The 21,621-nt window shown below is 54.0% G+C and overlaps 1 protein-coding gene across 1 annotated transcript in view; it reads right to left on the bottom strand.

Moving 5' to 3' along the window:
- CHRDL2 (chordin like 2) overlaps positions 1–21,421 on the bottom strand; it is a 28,209-nt gene extending 6,788 nt beyond the window's left edge. Inside the window, exons 1-9 of the mRNA XM_080376103.1 lie at positions 21,256–21,421; positions 12,835–12,947; positions 12,313–12,406; positions 11,348–11,490; positions 7,537–7,630; positions 6,401–6,456; positions 4,854–5,022; positions 3,729–3,923; positions 873–1,055 (exon numbers count right to left, since the gene is read on the bottom strand). Of these exons, the coding sequence (XP_080232229.1) occupies positions 873–1,055; positions 3,729–3,923; positions 4,854–5,022; positions 6,401–6,456; positions 7,537–7,630; positions 11,348–11,490; positions 12,313–12,406; positions 12,835–12,947; positions 21,256–21,337 (1,129 nt within the window). The 5' untranslated portion in view covers positions 21,338–21,421. The remainder of the gene's footprint in view (positions 1–872; positions 1,056–3,728; positions 3,924–4,853; positions 5,023–6,400; positions 6,457–7,536; positions 7,631–11,347; positions 11,491–12,312; positions 12,407–12,834; positions 12,948–21,255) is intronic.
- Positions 21,422–21,621: the final 200 nt, after the last annotated feature.

Raw genomic sequence — 21,621 nt, 5'->3', positions numbered from 1 at the left:
GAGTGAGGTGAGACATGAATGTACCCAAGAGACCAGAATATCTGCCTACACGTGTCCAGAAGACACGGGCAGAGGGTTGCTGTATCCCTCGGTAGGGTACGACCAACCTCAAGTGCTCAAGGCACAAGTTTTTGCAAGGGATAGAGTATGTCCAACAGAGACTTGGAGTTGGGGCACTGTGATGCTTTCCTGGTCCCAAGAGAAACACAACACGGCTATCTACTGGGTCAAGTGTCCCTAGTAGAGGTAAGCACCTCTGGTCCATAAGAGTGTTGCAAAGCTAAAGGTATGGAGAGAGAGCAAGAGATTGGAGTAATTTTGCCAGTGTCTTTGCCATGCTTCAACCTCTGGAGGACACACCAACAGGAGCATCCAAACCCATCTGTCCAAAAAAATGGGCTGGGGAACAACTCATCCCCTCTGTGTGCACCTTTGCAGCAGCTCTGCAAGCTTTGCTCCCAGTAGCGGGTGGACCACAGTAAAAAAAAGAGCAAAAGCAAAAATATAGAGTGACCAGAACATTTTTGTTTGTTTGTTTTCCGTGTGCATTTGGCATGAAAGCAGGCAGGTTTGGAGGAGCAGCTCCATAGTTCTTGCCTTGTTTGCCCACGTGCTGTGCCTCTGGATGGTGTTGCAGCTTGTGGTGGGGTATGCTGGGGCCAAAAGTGGTTTCCAGCCCCTGGTCTGTGTGCAACTGCAGCAAAAGAGCGTGAAAGGGGGGAGTCACAAAAGCCAGCCTGCTGTCAGCAGGTCTTGACTCACCCAACAAGGTCTGGAGCACTACTAGAAAAGCCTGAAAAATTGAACAAAGCTTGGAAAGCACCAGGTTTCCACACATACCTCCTCCATTGCTGGCTGGTTTTGTTACTCACCTTTAATCAGCTTCCAGTTGTAGATTTCCACCTCTTCGGCGGGCTCCTTCTCGATTGCGATCGTCCTGAGGATCTCCTTGGAGGTCTCTGAGCTCGGCGGCACAAACATGTACACCAGGATGCGGTTGGGGTTCTTGCCACACCGGGTGGTGACTATTTCATCAGTGGGTTTGACTCTTGTTTCTGGGCAAAAACAAGGACAGAGTTCACTAAATAGGAGCAGGAAGGAGCTTGGTGGAGCCATCTCAGCACCCAAGTCAAGGGAAGGGCATCTCACTGGGTTTGATGCCATGTGGCACAGCTGCATCACTGCATGGGTCCTTGGCTCCCAGGGTCCGATCCCCAGTGCCAAGATGAGCTGCAAAGGGCGATGCTGGTAAAGGATCTGTGGGCCTGCTCATCCCTGTATTTTCCATTTCTCTTGACTCTGGCAGCCTCTGTGCCCGCAGGGATGGGGAAGGGGGATTTTCTCTACCTGGATCCCCCCCACCCACTGCAGAGAGCTTGGTGCCATCATCACCACAAAGCTGTGGGTGGACTCCCTGCTTCCCGTCTTGCTCCCGCTGCCGTCGCGGAGGAGCAACGTCAGCGAAGTGAAGGGATGAGCCCGCAGCACAGGAGCCAGCGCTGTGGCTGGGCTGTCTGGGCAGCACGCCCGGCTCAGCCCCACGGGTGGGCTCAGCCCCGGCATCAGCCCCCTCCCCACACGGGGTGCAATGGTGGGGAGACCCACACCAGGGCCACCCACCGGTGGGACGCTATGTGACGTTTTCAACATCCTTGGTAAAGGAGAACCACTAATTTTTACGTTTTTTTAATGTATCTGGAGTAATTAAGAATCCCCCATGGTTTTGGAAGGAGATTTATTGCCTTTGGTTGTGGTCCTTGGAACGCAGAGGAGCCCAGCTCTGCTGAATTTAGCCTTGTTCTCCCAGTCATTTTGGATGCTGAAGCTTTTTACACTACTCGAAAGTTTGGCTATAAATAGACACGTGGGGTTTATTTTAGTAGGACAGTTATTTTAGGCCTGATTCTGCTCTTGCTCGTGCTTTCTGGGCGGTCCTGGGCTACTCTTCTCAGAGTGGGGATGGAAATCCCAATTTAAAAGGATGCAAAGCAGAGCTTTTTCAGGAATGGGAAGACAAGCGTTCAGCTCTGCAGGCTTGGTGTCACGCAAAGGGGGACAACCACAGCCCACCCCCCTCATGCCTGCCATCGCAGGGCCCAGGAAAACCTCTGTCCCAGACCACTAAACTTCACCCACTCCAGGGCTGCTCTTTGCATCGAGTGAGGAAGCCCCACTTTCACGACAGGGGAGGAACCACACTTCCTCGCAGGTACAACAGGTATTTAACAACCTCGGAGCTTCGCGCTGGAGCCACTCAATGGCCAACAGCGTCGGGGAGGAGGAGGAGGGAGCCAGGGGTCCCGGCCACCGGCTCTGCACCCAGCGGCCACCATGGTCTCCCCATCCAACCATTGCATCACAGCGATTCCCCTTCGACTGGGATCCCTTTTGCAAACAGAAATCACTCGGCATTTCTCTCCAAGCTACCGGGTACAAAGAAGAGGAGGACAGTCACGGAGACTGCCTGGGAAAGAAAATGGGCAAAACCTCTGTGCAGTGAAGCAAAGGACAAGCATGGAACTTGGCTGAACGATGTGTGTGTGTGTGTGTGTGTGTGTGATTGCTATCTATGAATACTGGAAAGCCAGAAGAAAATAATTTTGGCTGGGTCAGAGTGTTTAACTGGAAATAAATGAAGACGGAACAGCAGACAAGAGATCCCAGCAGAGAAAGTTGTAGACTTTAAACCAGAAAGACCCACTATAATAGGAAGGCAAGACTGGAAGGGCTGTGCTCAGTCATCACATCCCATTCCCACCAGGCACCACGTCATAAATCCTGCTCATAAACATATCAGAAACCTTATTAAAGCAAGCTGAGCTTCTGCCCTTCACTCCCCCGAGGAGGCCATTCCAGAACTTCACTGCTCGGAGGTGGAAAACCTTAAAAATCCCAGCTGAAATTATTTTGCAGCCTGTTTGCCCCATTCTTAAATGTGGCAATGCCCCTTGCTTGCTCTCCCTGGTAAGACCCCTCCACAAGACCACCTTGAAGATGCACATCAGAGGAGATCACCCAGAAACTGCTGCATCTGCACATCAGGCTCAAAGACACTCAGGCATCTTTAGTCTCTCTAGGGAAGCAGTGCGTGGTCTGTGGTTTAAGGTAAACAGCTTTCCAAAGACCAAGAAGCAGATGAGAGACCCAAACCCCAGTGAGCATGTGAAAAAGAGGTCCTCTCCACTATGTCCCAGCCCTAGCACCAGCCCAGGTCTACCCTGCCCGCCCCAGTAGTTGTGGGCCTAACCCTCCACTTCCAGGGAGAGGGACGTCAACTCAAATTCAAACCATGATCGCCACGGATAACCCTGCACCTGGAAAGTGCCCTGATTTCAAACTTACATTTCAGCTGCCACAATTTAACCCCGTGACTTCTTGTCCCAGCTGGAGGTCTGGAGAACAGACCATGCCCTTTCTCCAGAAAGCATCTTCTGTCTGTCTGAAGACTTTTAGCATGTTCCTCCTTGGGCATCTTTCTCCAGACTCTACACCCACCCACCAGATGCAACTTTTTGGGATCAGTGCATCTTCCTCACTGTTGGGTCATTCCTGCTGCCCTCGGAGACAGGCCCACCCTTACATCAGTGCTTGCCCTGCTGAACTCACCCGGTGTCATTCCATGTCACCAGCAATGCGAACTCCTACACATCTGTCTGCCTGGGGCTTTAAACCAAGGCTAAAGGAAGGAACTGGAAGGCAGCTGCAGGAGCAGGTGGGATCCCACCTACCTGGACATATTTTACAGCATTTCCCATCTACTTTCTCTGGATAGTCACATGGATACTCCTTGGGGCACGTGATCTTCTGGCAGTCCTGGACACCGTCCCTGCAAGTGCAGAGGATGCAGGGCAGGAGGCCGTAGAGCCGGAAGACGGGGTGCCACACTTCCCCGTGGGAGTAGGTCTTCCCGTTGTAAACACAGGCTGGAGGAGAGAGAGAAAAGGGTTGCTGGTGGAAATAAATCCTCCTCCTCTTTGTACACCCAAAGCCTGGTGGAGCTCAACGCATTTCACCACCTTAGAAGCAGGTGGCCCTGCTGTCTTGAGGAGCATGGTCCTCTGGCAGCACATCTGGCAGCAGTGGACGCTGGGATGTTGCAGCCACCCCAGCCAGGAGGTGCCATGGGGCAGGGGGACCAGGCTGCAGAAGATGGTGGCTGCGGGGGGCAACCGCCCTGGTGCGGTGAGTGGTAAGTGTGGGCAGGACCTCACCTGCCTCCAAGCCTCTGCAAGCCCAGGGTCCCTCCGAGGCTGTCGCAGGCATGAAGCACAGTGAAGAGTGCCACCTGCTGACTCCTCCACGAAAATTTTTGGAGGTCCCAAGATTTCCTCCAGGACTTCATCTCCAAGAACTGGGAAAAGCCCTTCTGGAGACACAGCGGTGGTAGAGCCCCCAAGAGGAGAAGGAACCTGTCTTTCCCCCCTTGGCTCCATGGAGTTGCCTCCTCATCTCACTTTCCTACTTCCTCCTGCAGGAGGAAGACCACAGCACTGGGACAGACCCAGCACATGGTAGGTAGATGCAAGGAGGAAAGTCTGGTCCCTCTGTGGCACTGTCCGGGAAGGACCACGTGGAGTCTTCCAGCTGAGGACCTCCCTTCCCAGGTCCCAGCTCTCCAAAACATCCCCAGGACCAATCTTCTTCCAATCCTCTTTGGAAAGTGGTAGATTTATGCACTCCAGAGGCTGTGGGCCACAAGGGCTGAAATAGCTGGATGAGGCTGGCAGTGGAGGAGTGAGAAGTAGGACTTGGTGGTGGAAACCTACTGCTGAAACAGATTCCCTGGAGAATTCAAAGTCCTGGAAAAGTCACCTTAGGCCACATACAGACTACCTGGCCCCTCCATCCCTTACCTTTCTTGTGCTTCTCTTTCAAGACAATCTTCACAGTCGTGCCACCTCCTCCCTTGGGTTTGAAGCTCCTGGGAATGAATTCCAGGGAAGAACTGAGAACAGTGGACACGGTGGCTCCGGGTGACTTCCTGCCCATCGCATCCCCCAAGCACTGGTCTTGCGAGTGCCTCTGTGAGCAGTCAGAAAAAAGAAGGGGACTGAGACCCAGGCGCTTGGATTGTTCTCACTCCAGAGCACACTGGGCAAGGCCCTGCACACTCTCCAACAGAAGCGGAAAACCCAAAGACCACAGGGATGAGTAATGACCCAGGAGCCATCTTGATGCCTGCCGGTGCCTAAAAGGTGCTGAGCAGTTTGTGTCAATGCCCCACACTGGTGTCCTGCCTATGCTGCATGTGGGTCACCCTCGTTGGGGCAGCACCCTTCTCTTCCCACACTCAACCCCATGCCCTCAGAGAAGCACGTGAGGTCCTACATCACTAACACAGGCAGGGAAATGGGCTGGTCTTTGCTAGATGTCCACCAGGAAAGTGAGGTCTGGCATCCGTGTGACCTAAAGAGCATCAGGGGTCCTGATCCTGTCCAAGGATCGAGACCTTGGACGACTTGTCCAAAGATGGGCCACATCCTGCCCTCTCACCTGGCGGGCACCAGGAGGGTTGGTGTAGGGCTGCCATCCAGCAGGACTGAAATCCCAGGAACATCCCGGGCTTCCAAGAGCAAACTGCTGGGACAAGACACGCAGTACAAAGGGTCCCCTTGTGTCTATTTTGGAGGTTTTATAGGTGGTGGAGGTGTGATGCTGGCATTTCACCCAGCAGTATGGAAAAGGGCAGGGCCAGGAGCTGTAAGTGACCTAATCCCACAGACCTGGCATAGGCTGCCCGGCTCTGAAATGTCACCGTGAATGAACCCTCGGCAGCCAGGGAGTCACTTTTTCCTTGCTGGGGCTGCCGATACAAACAGCCTGGGGAAAGCACTCTGGTGGCCAGCTCCAGAGCTGGCTGCTCTGTGGGAGTTACAACTGGAGGCAGGACAATTTTGAGCCCCAGGTGGAGAGGAGACACCATCTCCTGAAGCAAAAGCCCCCCCAGGAGAGATTTGGGCCATGCACTCTACGGCTAAGGGTCATGCCTAGCTGTCGGTCACCTCTGAGTTCCTCAGCTGTTTTAACCTACTGGCCAACCTCAGCCAGGTTGTCCAACCAGGAGGAGAAGCGCCCAAGATTTCCAGTTCCTGCAGGTGTTATGCTCTTCCAAAGACATCAGAGATGCTTCAGAGGAAGAGGATAAGAGTCTTTTCCCTGGTGGTCTGACGTCCCGGCCTATGCTGATAGCCCTCACCTAGAGTCAATTTCAAGACACAATTCATCTGCAAAGCAGGTGACTCTGGTTTTGATGTCCAAGCAACCTACTGCCCTCCTAGAGCTGCTGTGGGTCATTTCTTTGTAGGAGACCGCGGCCGAGGGCAAATAACTATCTTTGAGCTGTTTAATGGGACTGTGCTAGAAGCAATGATCTGAATTCTAAAATGCAAACATCACGTACAACACCTCTGTTTAACTGCAGGGGTTCCTCTTCTGTGGACTTCTCATATGAGCCATCTGCAAGGCAAAAACATGGTCCTGTGAAATGCTGCGGGGTTGGACGAAGATTTGCTCTCTCTGACGGAAAGCAGCTCTCCTCAGGGTGCTGGCCCACCTGCGAGGTCTGGAGGGAGGAGTTTTGGATATGCAGTTCACATCAGCCAGAGCAAAGGGAGCCATACCCCAAACCTCTTTTTATCCCCCCTATTAACAAGCGCTCAGCTCCAAGAAGGGCATGGCCTTGTAGCTTCTGAAGTTAGGTGGCATGAAAACACCCCAGAGGCAGAGTGTTAGGTGATGGGGGGGATGGTTAAAAAGAAATCCAAAGACATTTCTCACTGAGTCAATGACATGCCCCAGCTGCACCAAAGGAAACTAGGAGAGAGGAGCAGGAATTGCAGAAGGGGAGAGCTTGGAGGAGGCACCTGGAGGAGGTCAATCTGTGTCCATGGCCAGGAAACCACTATGGCCTTCCAGCTCCATAAATATTTCTCGTATTAAAGAGTCATTTTATGCTGTGACTTCCTTGGCAGCAGGGTGTGAACTTGGCCATTTGCTCTCGAGTCTGTCTCACCTGAATACAGGGAGCTTGAGTCTCTCCTCACTCTCCCAGGGGTGAGTCAGGCGAAACAGCAGCAAATTCAGGAGTTTCTCCCCCACGGAGAGCTGTGGGAGTGAAACGCAGCCATGCTGTACTGGGGTGGGAGGGGGATTTCCCTGACTGTCCTGGAAACTTCCCTGGAGCAGCAGCAGCATGGACCACCTTTACATGGTCCATACAACCGTTTCCATCCTGGTGGGTGAGTGGTCTGAAAGACTTTGTCCTCCACGCAGGTTACATCTCTTGCACAATGCACCAGTGGCAGGGCAAAGAGCTCAAGCCCTAGCCAGCGCATGGGCTGCAGGGAAGCAGGACACAACCAGGTGTGGGAGGAAAAGCATGTGAGAAAAGAAGTGAGCCCTCATCTTTTGTTTCTTGGTGCAACAAAGACATCCAAAATCCTGCTAAACTGGCTTGAAATGTCTCCTGCCAGGTGGTGGCAACCAGCTGGGGGATCCCAGCCCTCACTCAGGAGCAGCTCCTGGGCCCTTCATTACCTTTGCAGACCTGGCAGCAGGAATCCGGCACGGTTAGGGGAGAGGAACACAACAGCTCTGGGCAGGTCACCAAGCCACAGTAAATCTGGCCTTCCTAGGGGGGAAGGAGAAAAAAAAACAACCAACATTGTCAGCATTACAACGATCTGAACAGAGCTGTGTGTCCCCCGTGTTGGGATTGCAGATCTAGCATAAATCAGAAGCCCCCCCAGTAGCCCATCCTCAAATATCGCCAATCATCTGGCAACTAATGAAAGCTTAAAATCTCCCCCTGTCACACTCTCCATCCTGTGGGATATAGCATGGTGGGTGGTGTCCTCTCCTGGCATGGTTGGTCCATCACTTGCCAGTCTACGTGCTCATGAGTGGAGTGGCCTTCCCCAAAAAGGGGCAGGCAGTGCCTTCCTCTCAGGCATCATTAGTGCTACCAGATCTGAAATAGGCACCACACACCTGTAAACTCTGCATAACGCCCACCAATTTGAAGTGGCATGAGAACCTTTTCTCTGACATTTCCCAGGACAAGGACCTGGAGGAGACAGGTAGCAAGGGGAAGATGATGCTGAACCCAGTCCCAGGTCATCACCACTGCTCTGCCCTCCCTCTGTCTTGGGTTATCTGATAACATCAGAGCCAAGCACACAAAGACTGGGTCAAGAGCTGTGGATGGACGTTCAGGTGTAGACCTCCTTCCCCTAGCTTGGTGGTTAGCTTGGAAAACATCGTCACTGTAATGATTCAAGCTGAAAACCACAGGTCAAGGCCAGTCTTGACGTTAGTGCATCCCAGTCCTACTTCAGTCAATGGATTTGCACTTGTTTGCTGCAGGGCTAAGTTCTTGCTGCTTTGCAGAAGGGAAAGCCAGGATGTTCCACTGCCCAGCAGCAGCCAGAACTCAACAGCAAGGTCTTCTTCTCCATGCAGCAATTTCCTCTGGGGTATCCACAAGCTCCCAGTCAACCAAACCCAAGAGGTTAACCAAGGACACCTCTTTAGAAAACCAAACGACAGCAGCTTCTTCTACCATCAGGAAGCCAAGCCACGGTGCAGGGGACATGAAGAGGAGGAGGAAAGTTTGGTAAGCGAGAGGATCTGGTGGAGGTCACTGCAAACCAAACCCTGCTCTCGGCTTCAGGGACCTCCATGGGGTCCGGACCTGCAGGGAGTGGTGTTTGGCCATGCAGCCTCCTCTTTCTTCTTCTGACCAGCAGCTCATGGCAAAGACCTGCCTCAGGCGGGGAAGAGCAAATGTCAAAAAAAGCAGGATTTATCCTGGAGGCTCTGGTCTCAGGGCAGTTTTCAAAAAGGTTTAGACCAGCTGTTCACGCAGCTGTTCTAGCAGCTGACAACATGAGACACAGCCCGGCGAGACCCCGCCGCTGCAAGGCTCCACAGCCACCCTTTTATTTTCCCCTTTGTATCCAAGGCATTATCCTGCTGGATAAACAGAGCCTGAGCGAGAGCCAGTGCCTCTGGGAGGGACACGGAGCTCCACAGGCTCCTGGGGATGGTGGCCGACGGGGTGGGAAAGCAGGGCCAGGTGGGCACATACAGTTGGATTTGAGGGCTCCTTCCCAGCATTTGTCCCCAGCCTGGTGGGCTGGCCTCCAGTTGGGGTCCATCAGAGAGGAACCACCCTCAAAAGCTGTGTAATTTCTACATCTAAGCTACCTCTCTTGCCACCTAGCTCCAAGCCACCTAGCTCTGAGATGTGTGCAATCATCAAAGGCTCAGATCAGCTCTCCTGGTACCACAGATACTTCACCATCAAGCATCAGCTGATGGTAACCACCGTGTGTGTGCTCTTGGCATGAGGGAGGGAGGTGGTCTGGGCTATCTCACCCCTTTTCCTTTTCTGGCCAGGCTTAGTCCAATTATTTGCTGCAAGCAAAGCACAGGCCAGTGGAGCCTGGCCCCATCGCAGGGCTCAGTACAGTGGGTGGTGAAAGCGATGTCTGCAGCCCTCTTCTTTTATATGGCAGAAGCTGAGCTGGTATAAGCAGTTCCCCACAGTGTCCAAGTCCAGAGTCAGCGCTTTCAATCCCCCTTCCTCACTCCCTGTCAAGGAGGAGGAGCTGCTCCGTTTATCTCCTGACACTCAGCTCCTGGCACACACAGCCCCACGCTTCGTACACCTTCCCCATCACTGCTGGCCAGGCTGCCTCGCGCCTCCTGAGCAAAGAGTCAGGACTTGGGTTTTGATGTTTTTTCACAGGATCCCAGCCTGTGGGAGAGGGCTGGACAGAGAGGAGCCAAGCTCTGTCTCAGTGCATTGCTGGAGGCTCACGGAGAAGGAACATCCCTCCGTTACTGGCAATGCATGGTGAGCGGGCAACCCATCACGATGATGCACACTGAGGACCGCACAGCATCCTGGCCACCATCACAGCCCTCAGGTAGGGCAGTCAGACCCATCAAGGAAGATGGGCTGGCAACGGTCCTGCAAAGGTTCTTGCAACTCAGCGTGAAAGGCAGATGCTTCCCGCAAATGCTTTTTGTAGACAGCCTGGAAAGCACACGCACAGCCCCTCTCCAGGGCACAGCTCCACACGCAGTGTGCAGGAGTTTCCAGTTGAGACCAGCTCCTGGTGCTCAAGCACATCTCAGTGCTGGGTTCAGCTTTGACTTAAATCCAAGCAAGGGGGATGAAGATCGCTAGATGCCTGCCCATAGCCACCTCTGACTGCTAGGCTCCGCTGCCCCTGTCTCTGCTGTCACCTCCTGGCTGCGCTGAGGGGTGAGCCCCAGCCATGCAGGGCAGGAGCTGGCTGCTGGAAGCACCATGAGACCCAGGCGCCCAGCAGCAGTTGGGAGCCACCAAATCCTTTCTGGAGCTCAGGTCAATCTCACCAGCTCAAGACCAGGCTCGACGTCCCAAGAACTCCTAAAGCCCAAAAGCTGGCACCTCGTGCCTGCATTGCCTTGCAGGCACGCTGAGCTCCCCAGGTTCCCTGGCTACAAACCCCACCTGCTCTGCAGCAATCACACACGTGGAAAGGCTCTCGGTTATCCTCTCCACCAGCCATCTGCTGTACGATGCCTCAGTGGGGCAGGTGGGGTAGCTGGGTGCTGCTGGGACAGTCCCAGAGCACTAGTCCTTGCAGCAGGCAAACGCACCAGCTGGTGTGCTCAGTGGGGACAGGGCTGTCCCCCTGCCTACCCCAAGCAGCCTCAGTGAGGTCTACCCAGAGCTGGCTCGTGGCGTCTCCAGTGACTAACCCGCCCCTGGAGCAGCTTGTTTGTGCTGTTCCCACCTTGCAGGAGACGCAGGCGGGTGCTTTGTGCTCTGACCCCAGACCCAGAGGACATTTGCAGCACATCCTGCTTGGGCTCAAGGCCAGATAACATGCCTGGGCAGAGGGGGAAGCACCCAGCTCTGTGGTGGTCCTTAGTCCTTAGATATGAGGAGGAAACCCTTCCCCGTGAGGGCGGCGAGGCGCTGGCCCAGGCTGCCCAGAGCAGCTGTGGGTGCCCCATCCCTGGCAGGGCTCAAGGCCAGGCTGGACGGGGCTGGGAGCAGCCTGGGCTGGGGGAGGGGGCCCTGCCCCTGGCGGGGGGTGGGACTGGATAATTGTTAAGGTCCCTTCCAATCCAAACCCTTTAATCCAAAGCCAAAGCCAAAGCCAAAGCCAGATTAGTCACTGAGTGGTGAGGACCCAGCACCATTTCAGAGGAACCTGATCCTGATGATAAACCATCCCATCGTGGGCTGGTACTACCCAATGGTCCTCATGAGGTTTTTGACACGGTGGGACACTGTTGGGGTGCAGGAGCAGACTCTGAGCCCTCCCTGCCTCCCGTGGTAGCTTACAGAGCAGCTGCACTGCACACACTGATTCGGCTGGCGGCTGGGAAACAGCTCGCTGGTGGTAAACATCTCCCCTTGCTGGTAGGTCGTCCCGTTGTACTGGCAGGACTTGATGGGTGCCCGGAGACCAGAAGGGGAATGCGGCTCTGGAAAAGAAGATGAGAAAGCAATGGGATGAGAACCAGCCCTTGCCTGGCCCCAGTGCGGCATGGATGCTCAGCAGATTCCCCACCAACCCAGCCCAAAAGGACAAGGAGTCCTTTACATACCGCAGTTATCATGAGGAAGTGGTTGGGGCATAGCATGGCCCGTGGAGATTTATGTGCCCAAAAGCTTTTGGAGAATGGGGCTGCCCTGACTGCGCTGAGCTCATCGCAGAGGTAAAACCTGGAAGTCTGACCTCCCGTGATCTTGTCCTCTGCTGTGTCAGAGCAGTGGCAAAGCTAGTCAAAAACCAGTTTTCAAGTGATTTGAGAAATTAAAAAAAAAAAATAGAAAAAATACCCTAATTTTAATTTCTAGCTCATCACCCATGATAGAAGCCCTTTTTATCTGACTCCATCTGATGCTGAAGGTCATCCAGAGGAGGGAAAAATCCAATAATTTTGCTGAAAATCTTCAAGATTTTTTTTTTCTGTATCCAACACATTTTGCTGGCAAATGATCTGAATAAAGTACCAGCTTCTGGTTTGCCCCTGAACTGTGAACTGACATTTTGTCTCTACGAGGCTCTCAGGATGGGGGGAAGTTAGAGGAAGTGGTCTGGTAGAGAGCCCTTTTCCATCAAAATATCATTTTTATGGAAAAAGGCAACATGAGTAGCCCGAGCTGCCATGACTCCATGAGCAGGGCCAGAGCCAGCATCACTGCGCTGCCCTGGGTGAGAACACCCAAGTGACTGCAGTTGAGGTATGCCCTGCAGGGCCATGGCCACCTTATCACCCCCTCCCTGTGGGATGTCTACCTACCGAGACATCGTGGGCAGCATTGCTGGGGGTCCGTGACGGGGCTGGCGCACTGCAGAGCTGGGCACTGGATCCGGTAGCACCTGATGTTGGCATTCTGGGGAGAGACAGAGAAAGAGCGTTCACTCAGCTACACATTCACCTCTGCAAGAGGAATATGTTGATGATGGCCTCATTATCACAACAGATTGTGCTGGTGTAGCTCACCCAGCCAAGGGTGTCTCCATCCCAGTCTCAAACCCAGCCATCTCATGGTCTGATCTCTCGTTATCAGAGTACCCGTGGCACCCCAGCAGCCCTGAGCCACCTCCACCCACAGCCCACCAACGCTACTGAGACAGCTCCCTCGCAAGGTCAAGCCAACACCCCAGGAGGACAGGGGGCTTTTTCAAAAGAGATTAATCCAACATCCCTACGGGACTGGAAAGGATTTCTCTGGTCAAATTAAACACCAGAACCAATCTGCTTGAAAGCTGCCAGAGCAGTGCCCCAACACAGCAGTATCCCCACCACCTCCCGCAGCACCTCAGAGCAGCTGCAGCGGATGCAGTACATCAGTCCCTGCGGCTCCAGGTAGGGATGCCAGCTCTCGCCTGGGCTGTACTTCTTGCCGTTGAAGTCGCAGAACATATCCGGCCCTGAAATTCAACCAGGAGAAGCTACATGAAAGGGACACTCCTTGGGAGACCTCCTCTCCTCCCCCCATGATGAGAAGAGCAATGACAGCTCTTCATGCCATTTCCCATGACTAGCTGATGGCCACATCCCATCCACCTAACCCCAGATGGAATATATTCCCCAAAAGCCTTGGGGTTTTTTTTGGTCCTGATTTGTTTCATTAGGCTCGGGCCTATCTGACCCAAACAGCAACCTTTCCAGGCAAGCTGGACACCCTTTGCAAGCAAGGAACAGCATGGGTGTTTTTGAGGCAAAAGTTAGAGTTGTCACTCTTAAAAAAAGTTGGTAGAGTGCTCATGGGAAGATGGACAGGTGATTTCAGGGCGATGCTACAGGACTGAATTTCCTCCAGACAGACCAGAAGGGCTGGAAGTGGTGGGGGAGACAGGAGAGCCTGAATGTAGGAGGTATTTTCACCGTTATCCAAAAAAAAATAAAAAGGAAACAAAAAGACATTTTGGGGTAGAAACACATCCTGAAGAAAAACCTTTTGATCCCCCTAAGAGCTTCAGCTCATTCTCTCAAGGATCCCTTGACAAGCACTATAAGCACACAGGCAGCTGAGCATCAGCCCTAAGGAACAGGACCGTGCTGGCTTGCCCCATCCCACCAGGCTCAGCACCTTAGCTTTACCGGGCTCGAGGCGGCACTGGTCTGGCTGGGGTGGGTTGAACCATGCTCTTCATTTATGGGGCTGTCCATGGGAACAGCAAGTCCCCCTCATCTACTTTTTGCCCCAAGAAGCATAAAAACATGAACTTTTCTCATCCTCTTTGATCCTATCATCCTAAGAAGAGCCAGTTTCCAGCCATGCTCCTAAACTTGAGGTGTCTGTCCCAGAAACGATCCAGCCCTGCTTACACTGGCATGGGTTTAACCTTGCCACAGCACAGGGAGAGGGATGAGAGAGTGCCCAGCACAACTGGTAAAGGAGATCCCCTTTGGAGATCTTCCCTCTCCCTGGATTTAGCATGTGCCTATCAACCCCCTCCACCTCCAAGCCCTTGGCTACACACCAACCCCTTAGCAGGATGAGGACAGCCTGCAGCAGGACCTGTGGGACCATAGCCATAATCACCACGAAACCCGAGAAAGCCTAGTTCAGTCATCCTTAATGTTCACATCAAAAGGCATTACCTGGTCCTGCAGGACCGAGCTCTGACCCTGGTTGGACCTGCAGGAACCTGGACCCTGTATCTCCCACCGCAGTCCAGCAGCTGCTCCCACTTTCCCATAGCGTGTCCCCAAGCCCCAACCAGCCAGCGGGAGATGCTGGGGCTTGAGCTCTTTCGTGAATAAGTACATGCCTTGCCCACGTGTGTTATTAGTGGTTTAAGTGCTTAGAGCCCCACTAAAAACTGAAGGTGATTTAAAAGGTTATGTCATCGAAGGGATTTGAGGTAGTTTGGGCGATTACGTTGCTCAAAGGCAGCAGAGACATTTATGCTCCCTGAAGCATTTATGAGTCTTTTAAAACCTTGCAGTGCCCTGGGGATGCAGGGAGAGGGGAGAGGGCTGTTTTCCAAGGCATGGTGCCCAGCTCCCACCGCCCACTGCATGAAGTCGGGCAAACTAGCGGGTGCTGACCCTCCTACGCTGCTGGAAGGACTCCGTGATGAACAGCAGAGGGTCCCCAAAATCAGCTCAGTGGTGTTCATCACCCCAATATTGCTAAAAGGCATCCCACACTCTTGCTCTGTCACCTGGGGCAAAGCAATGGTTTAGAGAGCTCGGCTGGCGTTGTCCCACCTTGCCAAAGCTGGAGATGCCACCTGCTTAATGCGTTTCTCCCACCAACCAGGCAAAACTCATACAAATATACTGTTGGTGGGCTGCCGTCCCTCCTCCAGCTCCTGACCATCCTCAGGATGAACTCAAGTGATGCTCCACCATGGCCAGACCCTGTGGCCATCAGGGAGGGCAGCCCTATGGGTCTATGATGATCCTTATGGGTCCCTTCCAACTCAAGTCCTACAGGTCTGCCAGAAGGCCTGAGCTCCTCATTGAACTGACGGCTTCAAGCACATGATTCTCCAAGTTGTACCTTCAAAGGAGGTGACCACCAGCTCTGCACATCACCTGGCCCAAGCACAGCAGTGTGGGGCAAGTGTTGCATCTGCAGAAGAGATTTGCAATAATATTGGGGTGGATGCCATCAGAGAGACAGGCAGGGACATTTCCCTTCCTTTTCCACACAAGGAAAATTTTGACAAGTCAGCAAACCCATATTCGTCGCCATGCAGGACATGAGTTTACAGCAAAACACACAAGAATGGGGAGCACATGGCTGGAAACTGCAGAAACCCAGAAGGGGGGAGGGGAGGGGTGGGGGAAGTCCACAAAACTAAAAAAAAAAAACAAAAAACAAAACACCCAACACATTTTGCAAAAGGGTGAGAAAGTGACTTCATTTTTCCCTGCTTGCAGCATCTTCGTGAATTACGCTGAGGGTGAAGAAATCAAGTTGCCTTCATGTGACGTGGCCCTGCTCAGCTTGCAGACTCCCATGCCAGTTGGCTGCTTCGTTCAAACATTTAATCACAAGTGGAGCCCTGGTTTGGGTCCAGCCCTCGAAAGCAGCCTGATTCATGTCTGCACAGGGCCCGCTGGTAAAATTAAAGCCGACTGGCAGTGCTGGGCAGTAGCAGACACTTGTCCGCATCTCAGTAGCACTATGCCGCGTGTTTGGCAAGAGGCGTCAGCATGTTTGGTTAAAAGCAAGCTGGGGATGGATGGAAGGAGGAGGCTTAAAAGCTGGAGGCTCTGGATCATTTTTTCCCATGCCAGGTTAATAATTTCATTTTCAGAGGTCAAACTTTGGATATCTTCCCAATTCACTCGGAGTGAAAAGCCATTTGTGGCAGTAAATTGCTCCCGTGCCGTTCAGTCTCCTTATTTATTACGTCTTCAGCAACAGCATGCTCACAAAAGTCACGTTGTTTTACTTCTCATTTTCCAGAGAGGGCTCTTGAGCTGTGGAGTCTTTTCAAGGCTGCTATACCAAAATCCAGATGAAGCCATCAGCTTTTTTCCCTTCCCGAGGACTATGCCATCCCTGGGCAGAAGACAGTGGGCCAGCCTGATCCACACCACCTTGGAGACATGACCAGAGCTTGCTGATTGCAAGCCAGAGGCTCCACGCTTGGAGGTGGCCCTATGGGACCTGGAAGTAGGAGCAGAGGTGGAAAGGGGCAAGTTCCCCATAGCAAACACCTCCAAAAACAAGTCCCATCTAACCAGTTTCTTCTCCAGTACAGAAAGCCCGTGATACAAGCCCCTGCTCTTCAGCGTAACTGTTACGGGTTGTATGAACCAGAAAAAACAACTGAAAGCCTTGTAAATGATTCCTTTGCCTCCCAGCAGCAAGTTTTGTGGCCTCATGCCCAGAGGAAGAGTGGGAAATGATGTGGAGACCGACTCTTCCACGTGGGAGCTGCTCTGTCTTGCCCACCCCAAAGGGCTCTTCCGGGGAAATCATGGAGGAGGAAGGTTTCTCCCTCCATCCCCACCCAACAGTCATTTTCTGCTGTGGCCCCAGTGTTCTCTTGAGGACCACCTGGCTACATCCAGATCATTGAATACCCCAGGCCAGGGTCTGGGGCCAGTAGTCTGGCCCTGCTCATGTCCGTACCCACCTGCTGGAACCACCTTGGCCCAGCTGTCCCCAGGGATTTGTCAAAAGTCCAAGTTGGCACCAGCCACACCATGCTGGTGAGTCTACCTGCAGCAAGGGTCAGATCATCCCCAATCAATGCTTGAGGCTATGCCCAGGCCCTGGTTTACTTGATTATTATTAATTGTCATTAATTATGATTAATTGCATTCTGGACAGCAAGGAGGGTATGTAATACAAGATGGAAAATATGACGGAGAGGGCAAGGCAAAAGAGGGCTGTTAGCAAGAAAAGGGTGATCCCTGGCCATGGCAGGGACAAAAAGAAGCAATCAGCCTAGGGCAAAGCCTGGAAGATTTAGGAGAGGTATTGCAGGGAGCTTTCCAGCTATCAGGAGACTGAAACCCCAGAAGAGACCACCATGGAGGTTCTGAGACACTCTATGAACCTGCTGGAGCAGCATCTTCATGAGATGGTCAAGAGACATCAGTCCAGGGTGACAAACTGAACGGCATGGAGAAACCTGCCCTGTGCTGCGTTCGGTGACTGCTGACATCTCTCTCACACCACAAGAATGGCCCCAGCGTCTCTTTAGGATGTGTCTCAACAGCTTCGTACACCACCCACCAATGAGATGCCATCCCATGCCTTCACGACCTGCTCTACATTTAGTGAGAGACCATGAAACGAGGGTAGACAAGCAAGACTCCACAATCTCCTTGTTGACCCATCAAACCGGTCAATGTTGGTCAGACCACCCCCAGACATCTCCTGACCTCGGAGGCATAAAAGTTCCCTCAAGCCAACATGTTCATGAGACCTGTACCTTGAAGCTCCCCCACCTGCTGGCACAGCCCATTTGAGCACCGCTCCACATTCACAGTGGACAAGGATATCCCTATGGGTTTCCCAGCGTGGTGTGACTCGTTCCACTGCCTGGGCACCTTGACCATGGCTGAACCAGGGGCCCGAACAGGTCATATGGTCAACCGCACTGATCCCAAGCATGGCAGCAGGAGCTGAGATGAGCTATTGAAGTTGCACGCCTGATGGTTACCGAAATACCATGTTCTGCTGCCAAATCCTCCTTCGGCTCGGGCTCAGCCATGCTCACTTCACCTCCCTCATAGGGACTGATGCTCAACAAAGTCAAGCCACAAACACACACGCATGTGCAGGACCCTGCCCCCACATCCCCTGCTCCCACGCTGGGATTTTCCAGACCTGAGCAGAGGGTCCTGAACAGTCATGGTTGGTTTTAAATTGCTTTTACATCACTGCACCCACCAGCCTGGGGAACGGCTCCCACCTGCACACCCACTACCCAGCTGGGTCTCTGCCCATGTAAGATCACCGTGCATCAGTCCTGGCTGCCACTGGAGCTCCTCTATGCTACAGGACACTGAGGAGTCCCCAGAGTGTGTCCCTGCTGCAGGTAAAGCCTTGACCCGTGGCTAGAGAGGGGCTCATCCACCTGCATAAGACCCCAAAGCACAAAAAATGAAGGCAACAGCCTCTCCCAATTTGTGTACTGCAGAAAGCCTCCACCAGCCCTGTGCCTCAGTTTCCCTAGCAGCGACTTTCATTCCAGGTACCCAAGTGGCTCCAACAAGGATTCTACTGAAACATCCCACAGGTCTCACCCTGCTTTCATCCCATGGCGCAGGGGGTTTCCTCCATCTCTGCATCCCCAGAGGGTCCCCCCGCAGCTCTCCCCCGAGCAGGGCACATCTGAGCTGCCCTCCCGGCCCCTACAGCTTTTTCAGAGGTCACGCACCTGCCAGACAGCACCGTGCCGGGCATGCGGGCGTGTGTTTATGCAAACCAGTTTGCAAGTTTTAAGAGTGGCCATAAATAAAGCGTAAAAAGCACTGTCTGGTACAGAAAGTCCAGGCGCTCCTATGACAGCCCTGTATTTATGAAGGGCTTAAAATGCAACTTAGCTGAGAAGGCACTAGTTAAAACACACCGGGCCCTTGACATGTGGCATCCTAACGACTCCATTCAACATCCACATCATTTCCCATGCGCTCGCCTCACTCAGTCCTGGGCTGGGAATTTCTTCTTGGGACTTCGAGAACCTGGAAAATTCTGCAGCTCTGCAAATGCAGCCTCATGAAGCATCCCCAGACTCCCCAGGGTGGAGAAGCCAAGCAAAGTCGCACACTCAGAGCACCCCCATGGGCTCTGCAAGCAGAAGATGGGGCCTCGTTTCCCCCCGCTCCTTCCCAAGGGAATGCTTGGTTGTTTAAAGTGGGGCATGCTGCCCTCGCCTCTCCTTCACCGTGGCCGCAAGTAGGATTTGCTTTTCATCCTGATCCTTTCCATGTTGGACCACTCAGTCCCTCATCCCACTGGATCAGAACTCCTAGGACAGATGGATCCCACGAACCCCCTTTTCTCCAGGAACCATGTTAAAAAAAAAAATAAACAGCAATTTCCAAGATTCTAGGGAAAACTACCGCCCCATGCTCTCCAGAAATGCTGGTGTTTAAACGCCTCCAGCCAAAATATTGCGTTCGACTATTGCCGCTGAATTACTCATAACGGCCGGCCTGTAGCACATTCGGCCCAGTAACCTGTGCCTCTGATATTTTTTCAGCTGAGAGTGTAAATCCCCTAAAATAGCCTGTTTCTGTGGGCAAATTCTTCTTTTCTGACTTGCCTTCAAGCCCAAGCATTTCTGCTTCTCACCTATTTTTAGCCATGACACTGTAGGTCTCTTGGCTGATGAGCCTGCTCGTAAGTAATTTATTCCTGTCTTCATTCTCCCCGAGCGCTCGGCCCCAAGAAAAATGTGAGGCAGCGAGCTGCAGAGGTGGACAGTGGAGAAAAGTCCACAATTTGATGAGGATCTTGTCACCAAGACCCCACTGCCCTTGGCCATGGGGCACCTGGAGCCCCAGACAAGCCCCCTGCACTGCAGGATGTGCCCCGCAGCAGAGCCAAGTGATGCAGAGCCAAGTGATGGGTGATCCCAGACCTCCCTGCTCCAATCCTGCCCCTCTTCCACAGTCTCCAGCCCTTTATCACCATTTTAAGCCCTGCAAACAGACCCCAGCGCTTCTTCCCAAAGTAGACAAACCCCTACTGCTCCCATTCATCATGGTTTATCCCCAGTTTATGGGCTCTGCTACCATCAGCAGGTACCTCTGAAGAGAAAACAGCTCCCCTAGCATCTGTTTCACCTTCTGGAGATAAAATCACAGAAGGGTTTGGGCTGGAAGGGACCTTCAAGACCAGCCAGTCCCACCCCCCGCCAGGGGCAGGGCCCCCTCCCCCCAGCCCAGGCTGCTCCCAGCCCCGTCCAGCCTGGCCTTGAGCCCTGCCAGGGATGGGGCACCCACAGCTGCTCTGGGCAGCCTGGGCCAGAGCCTCGCCGCCCTCACGGGGAAGGGTTTCTTCCTCACGTCCAACCTAAATCTCCCCTCTCTCAATTAAAAAGTCTCTGTCCTCCTCCTAATCTGGGTACCATGGCTAACACAGCCCTGGCAGAGGCAGGGAGTCAGACCCACATCCCTCGTGCAAGCAACTGATGCGGTGGTCTGAGCTCAACGACTTTCGGTGAACCCAGGGAAGGGCAAGTAGTTAAACTCACCCAGATTTTGCTCTCCAGGGCTCTGCACAGCCCCATCCATCTGCTTGCCTTCCACCCCCCAGCACACGCCACTGTCAGGACAAGCAATCCAGTGCTCACATTTTGGGTCAGCGCTCCAGGAGAACGATTATACGCCGAGCGCCTAATGCACTGCTGGCAGTGGGCGAGTCATAAATCACCCTAATGCAGCCACCGACAGACTCTGCTGGGATTTTGGGAGATTAAAGGGGAGAATAAATGTAGGAACACAATGGGTCCTGCTCTGGTTTCCTTGGTGCTCAGGTGGCTTTGCGATGTTGTAGGGTGCCCAGCACCCACTAGTGGGGTCCAATACTTTGCCCAAGCCAAACCCACCTCCTGGCCCCAAAGAATTCCTCCAGCACCTTCCAAGCTGCTTACACAGCCCTGGCCAAGTCCTTCAAGCCTTTTTGTACAAGGAGATGCTGAGTCTCCCTTCCCCGTTCCGAATCTTATCTGCCTCGGTCAGTCAGCTGGGAGCAGAAGCAGGAGAGAACAAGGGATGGATGTGGAGATGGACAAGGCACGGACATGGAGAAAGGCCCCCAGCTTTGGTTTTTGGGGGGTCATTTCCCCAAATCATCCATGTCCCTGTCCACCCACCGAGGGGACATGTGCCTATGCAGGGGAAGGGCTGCAATTCGACCCCCTGCCCTGCGTGATTTCTTAGCCCATGGGAGGGGGGTCCCAGCCTTTCAGCCCATCCCTGTCAGCCCACGAAACCCCCCAGCCCCTCACCAGCACGCAGCAATGTGCTCGGCGGTGTGCGCTCCTGCAAAGCAGCAGCTGGGGACAGCAGTGGGTGGAAGGGGACACAGCTGTGTCCCCAGCAGTGCTGGAGGGGGGACTCAACTTGCTGCACGGCCTGGGACATCCCAGCCACGGGAGGACAGGCACCTGCCATGGCGAGGAGCCTCCCCGTGTCGCTAGCCATGCCCGCAAAGCCCTCCCCCGTCAAGTTCTTGGGGACTCCGGCGATGGGGAAACTGAGGCACGGAGGGACCCCAGTGCAGCGGGGAGGGGAGCGGGGAGGACTTACGAGCCCGGACTCGGCTTTGGGAGGCGAAGAGGAGCAGCAGGCACCGCAGGAGGAAGCCGAGGGGACCCGCCGCGGGAAGCATCGCAGCCCGGCGATCGGCGCCCGGGGGTTTCGGTCCCGGTGCCCGGGGGTGCCGCGGTCCCGGTGCCCGGGAGGTGCCGCTGCCCGATGTCCCGGTGCCCGGGAAGTGCCGCTGCCCGATGTCCCGGTGCTGGTCCCGGTGCTGGCTCAGTCCCGGTGCCGCGGGGGGCTTCGCTGGCGCCGCCTGTGCCCGGTGGTGCGGCGCGCTCGGTCCCGCTGCCGGGTGCCTCGGGGCCGGTGCCCGGGGGGTGCCGAGATGCCGGTGCCCGGGGTGCCGGTTCCCAG

Source organism: Falco punctatus (assembly GCF_963210335.1).
Source record: "Falco punctatus genome assembly, chromosome: 2".
In the NCBI taxonomy this organism is placed as follows: domain Eukaryota; kingdom Metazoa; phylum Chordata; class Aves; order Falconiformes; family Falconidae; genus Falco; species Falco punctatus.
This window is presented reverse-complemented; position numbering and strand designations above follow the sequence as displayed.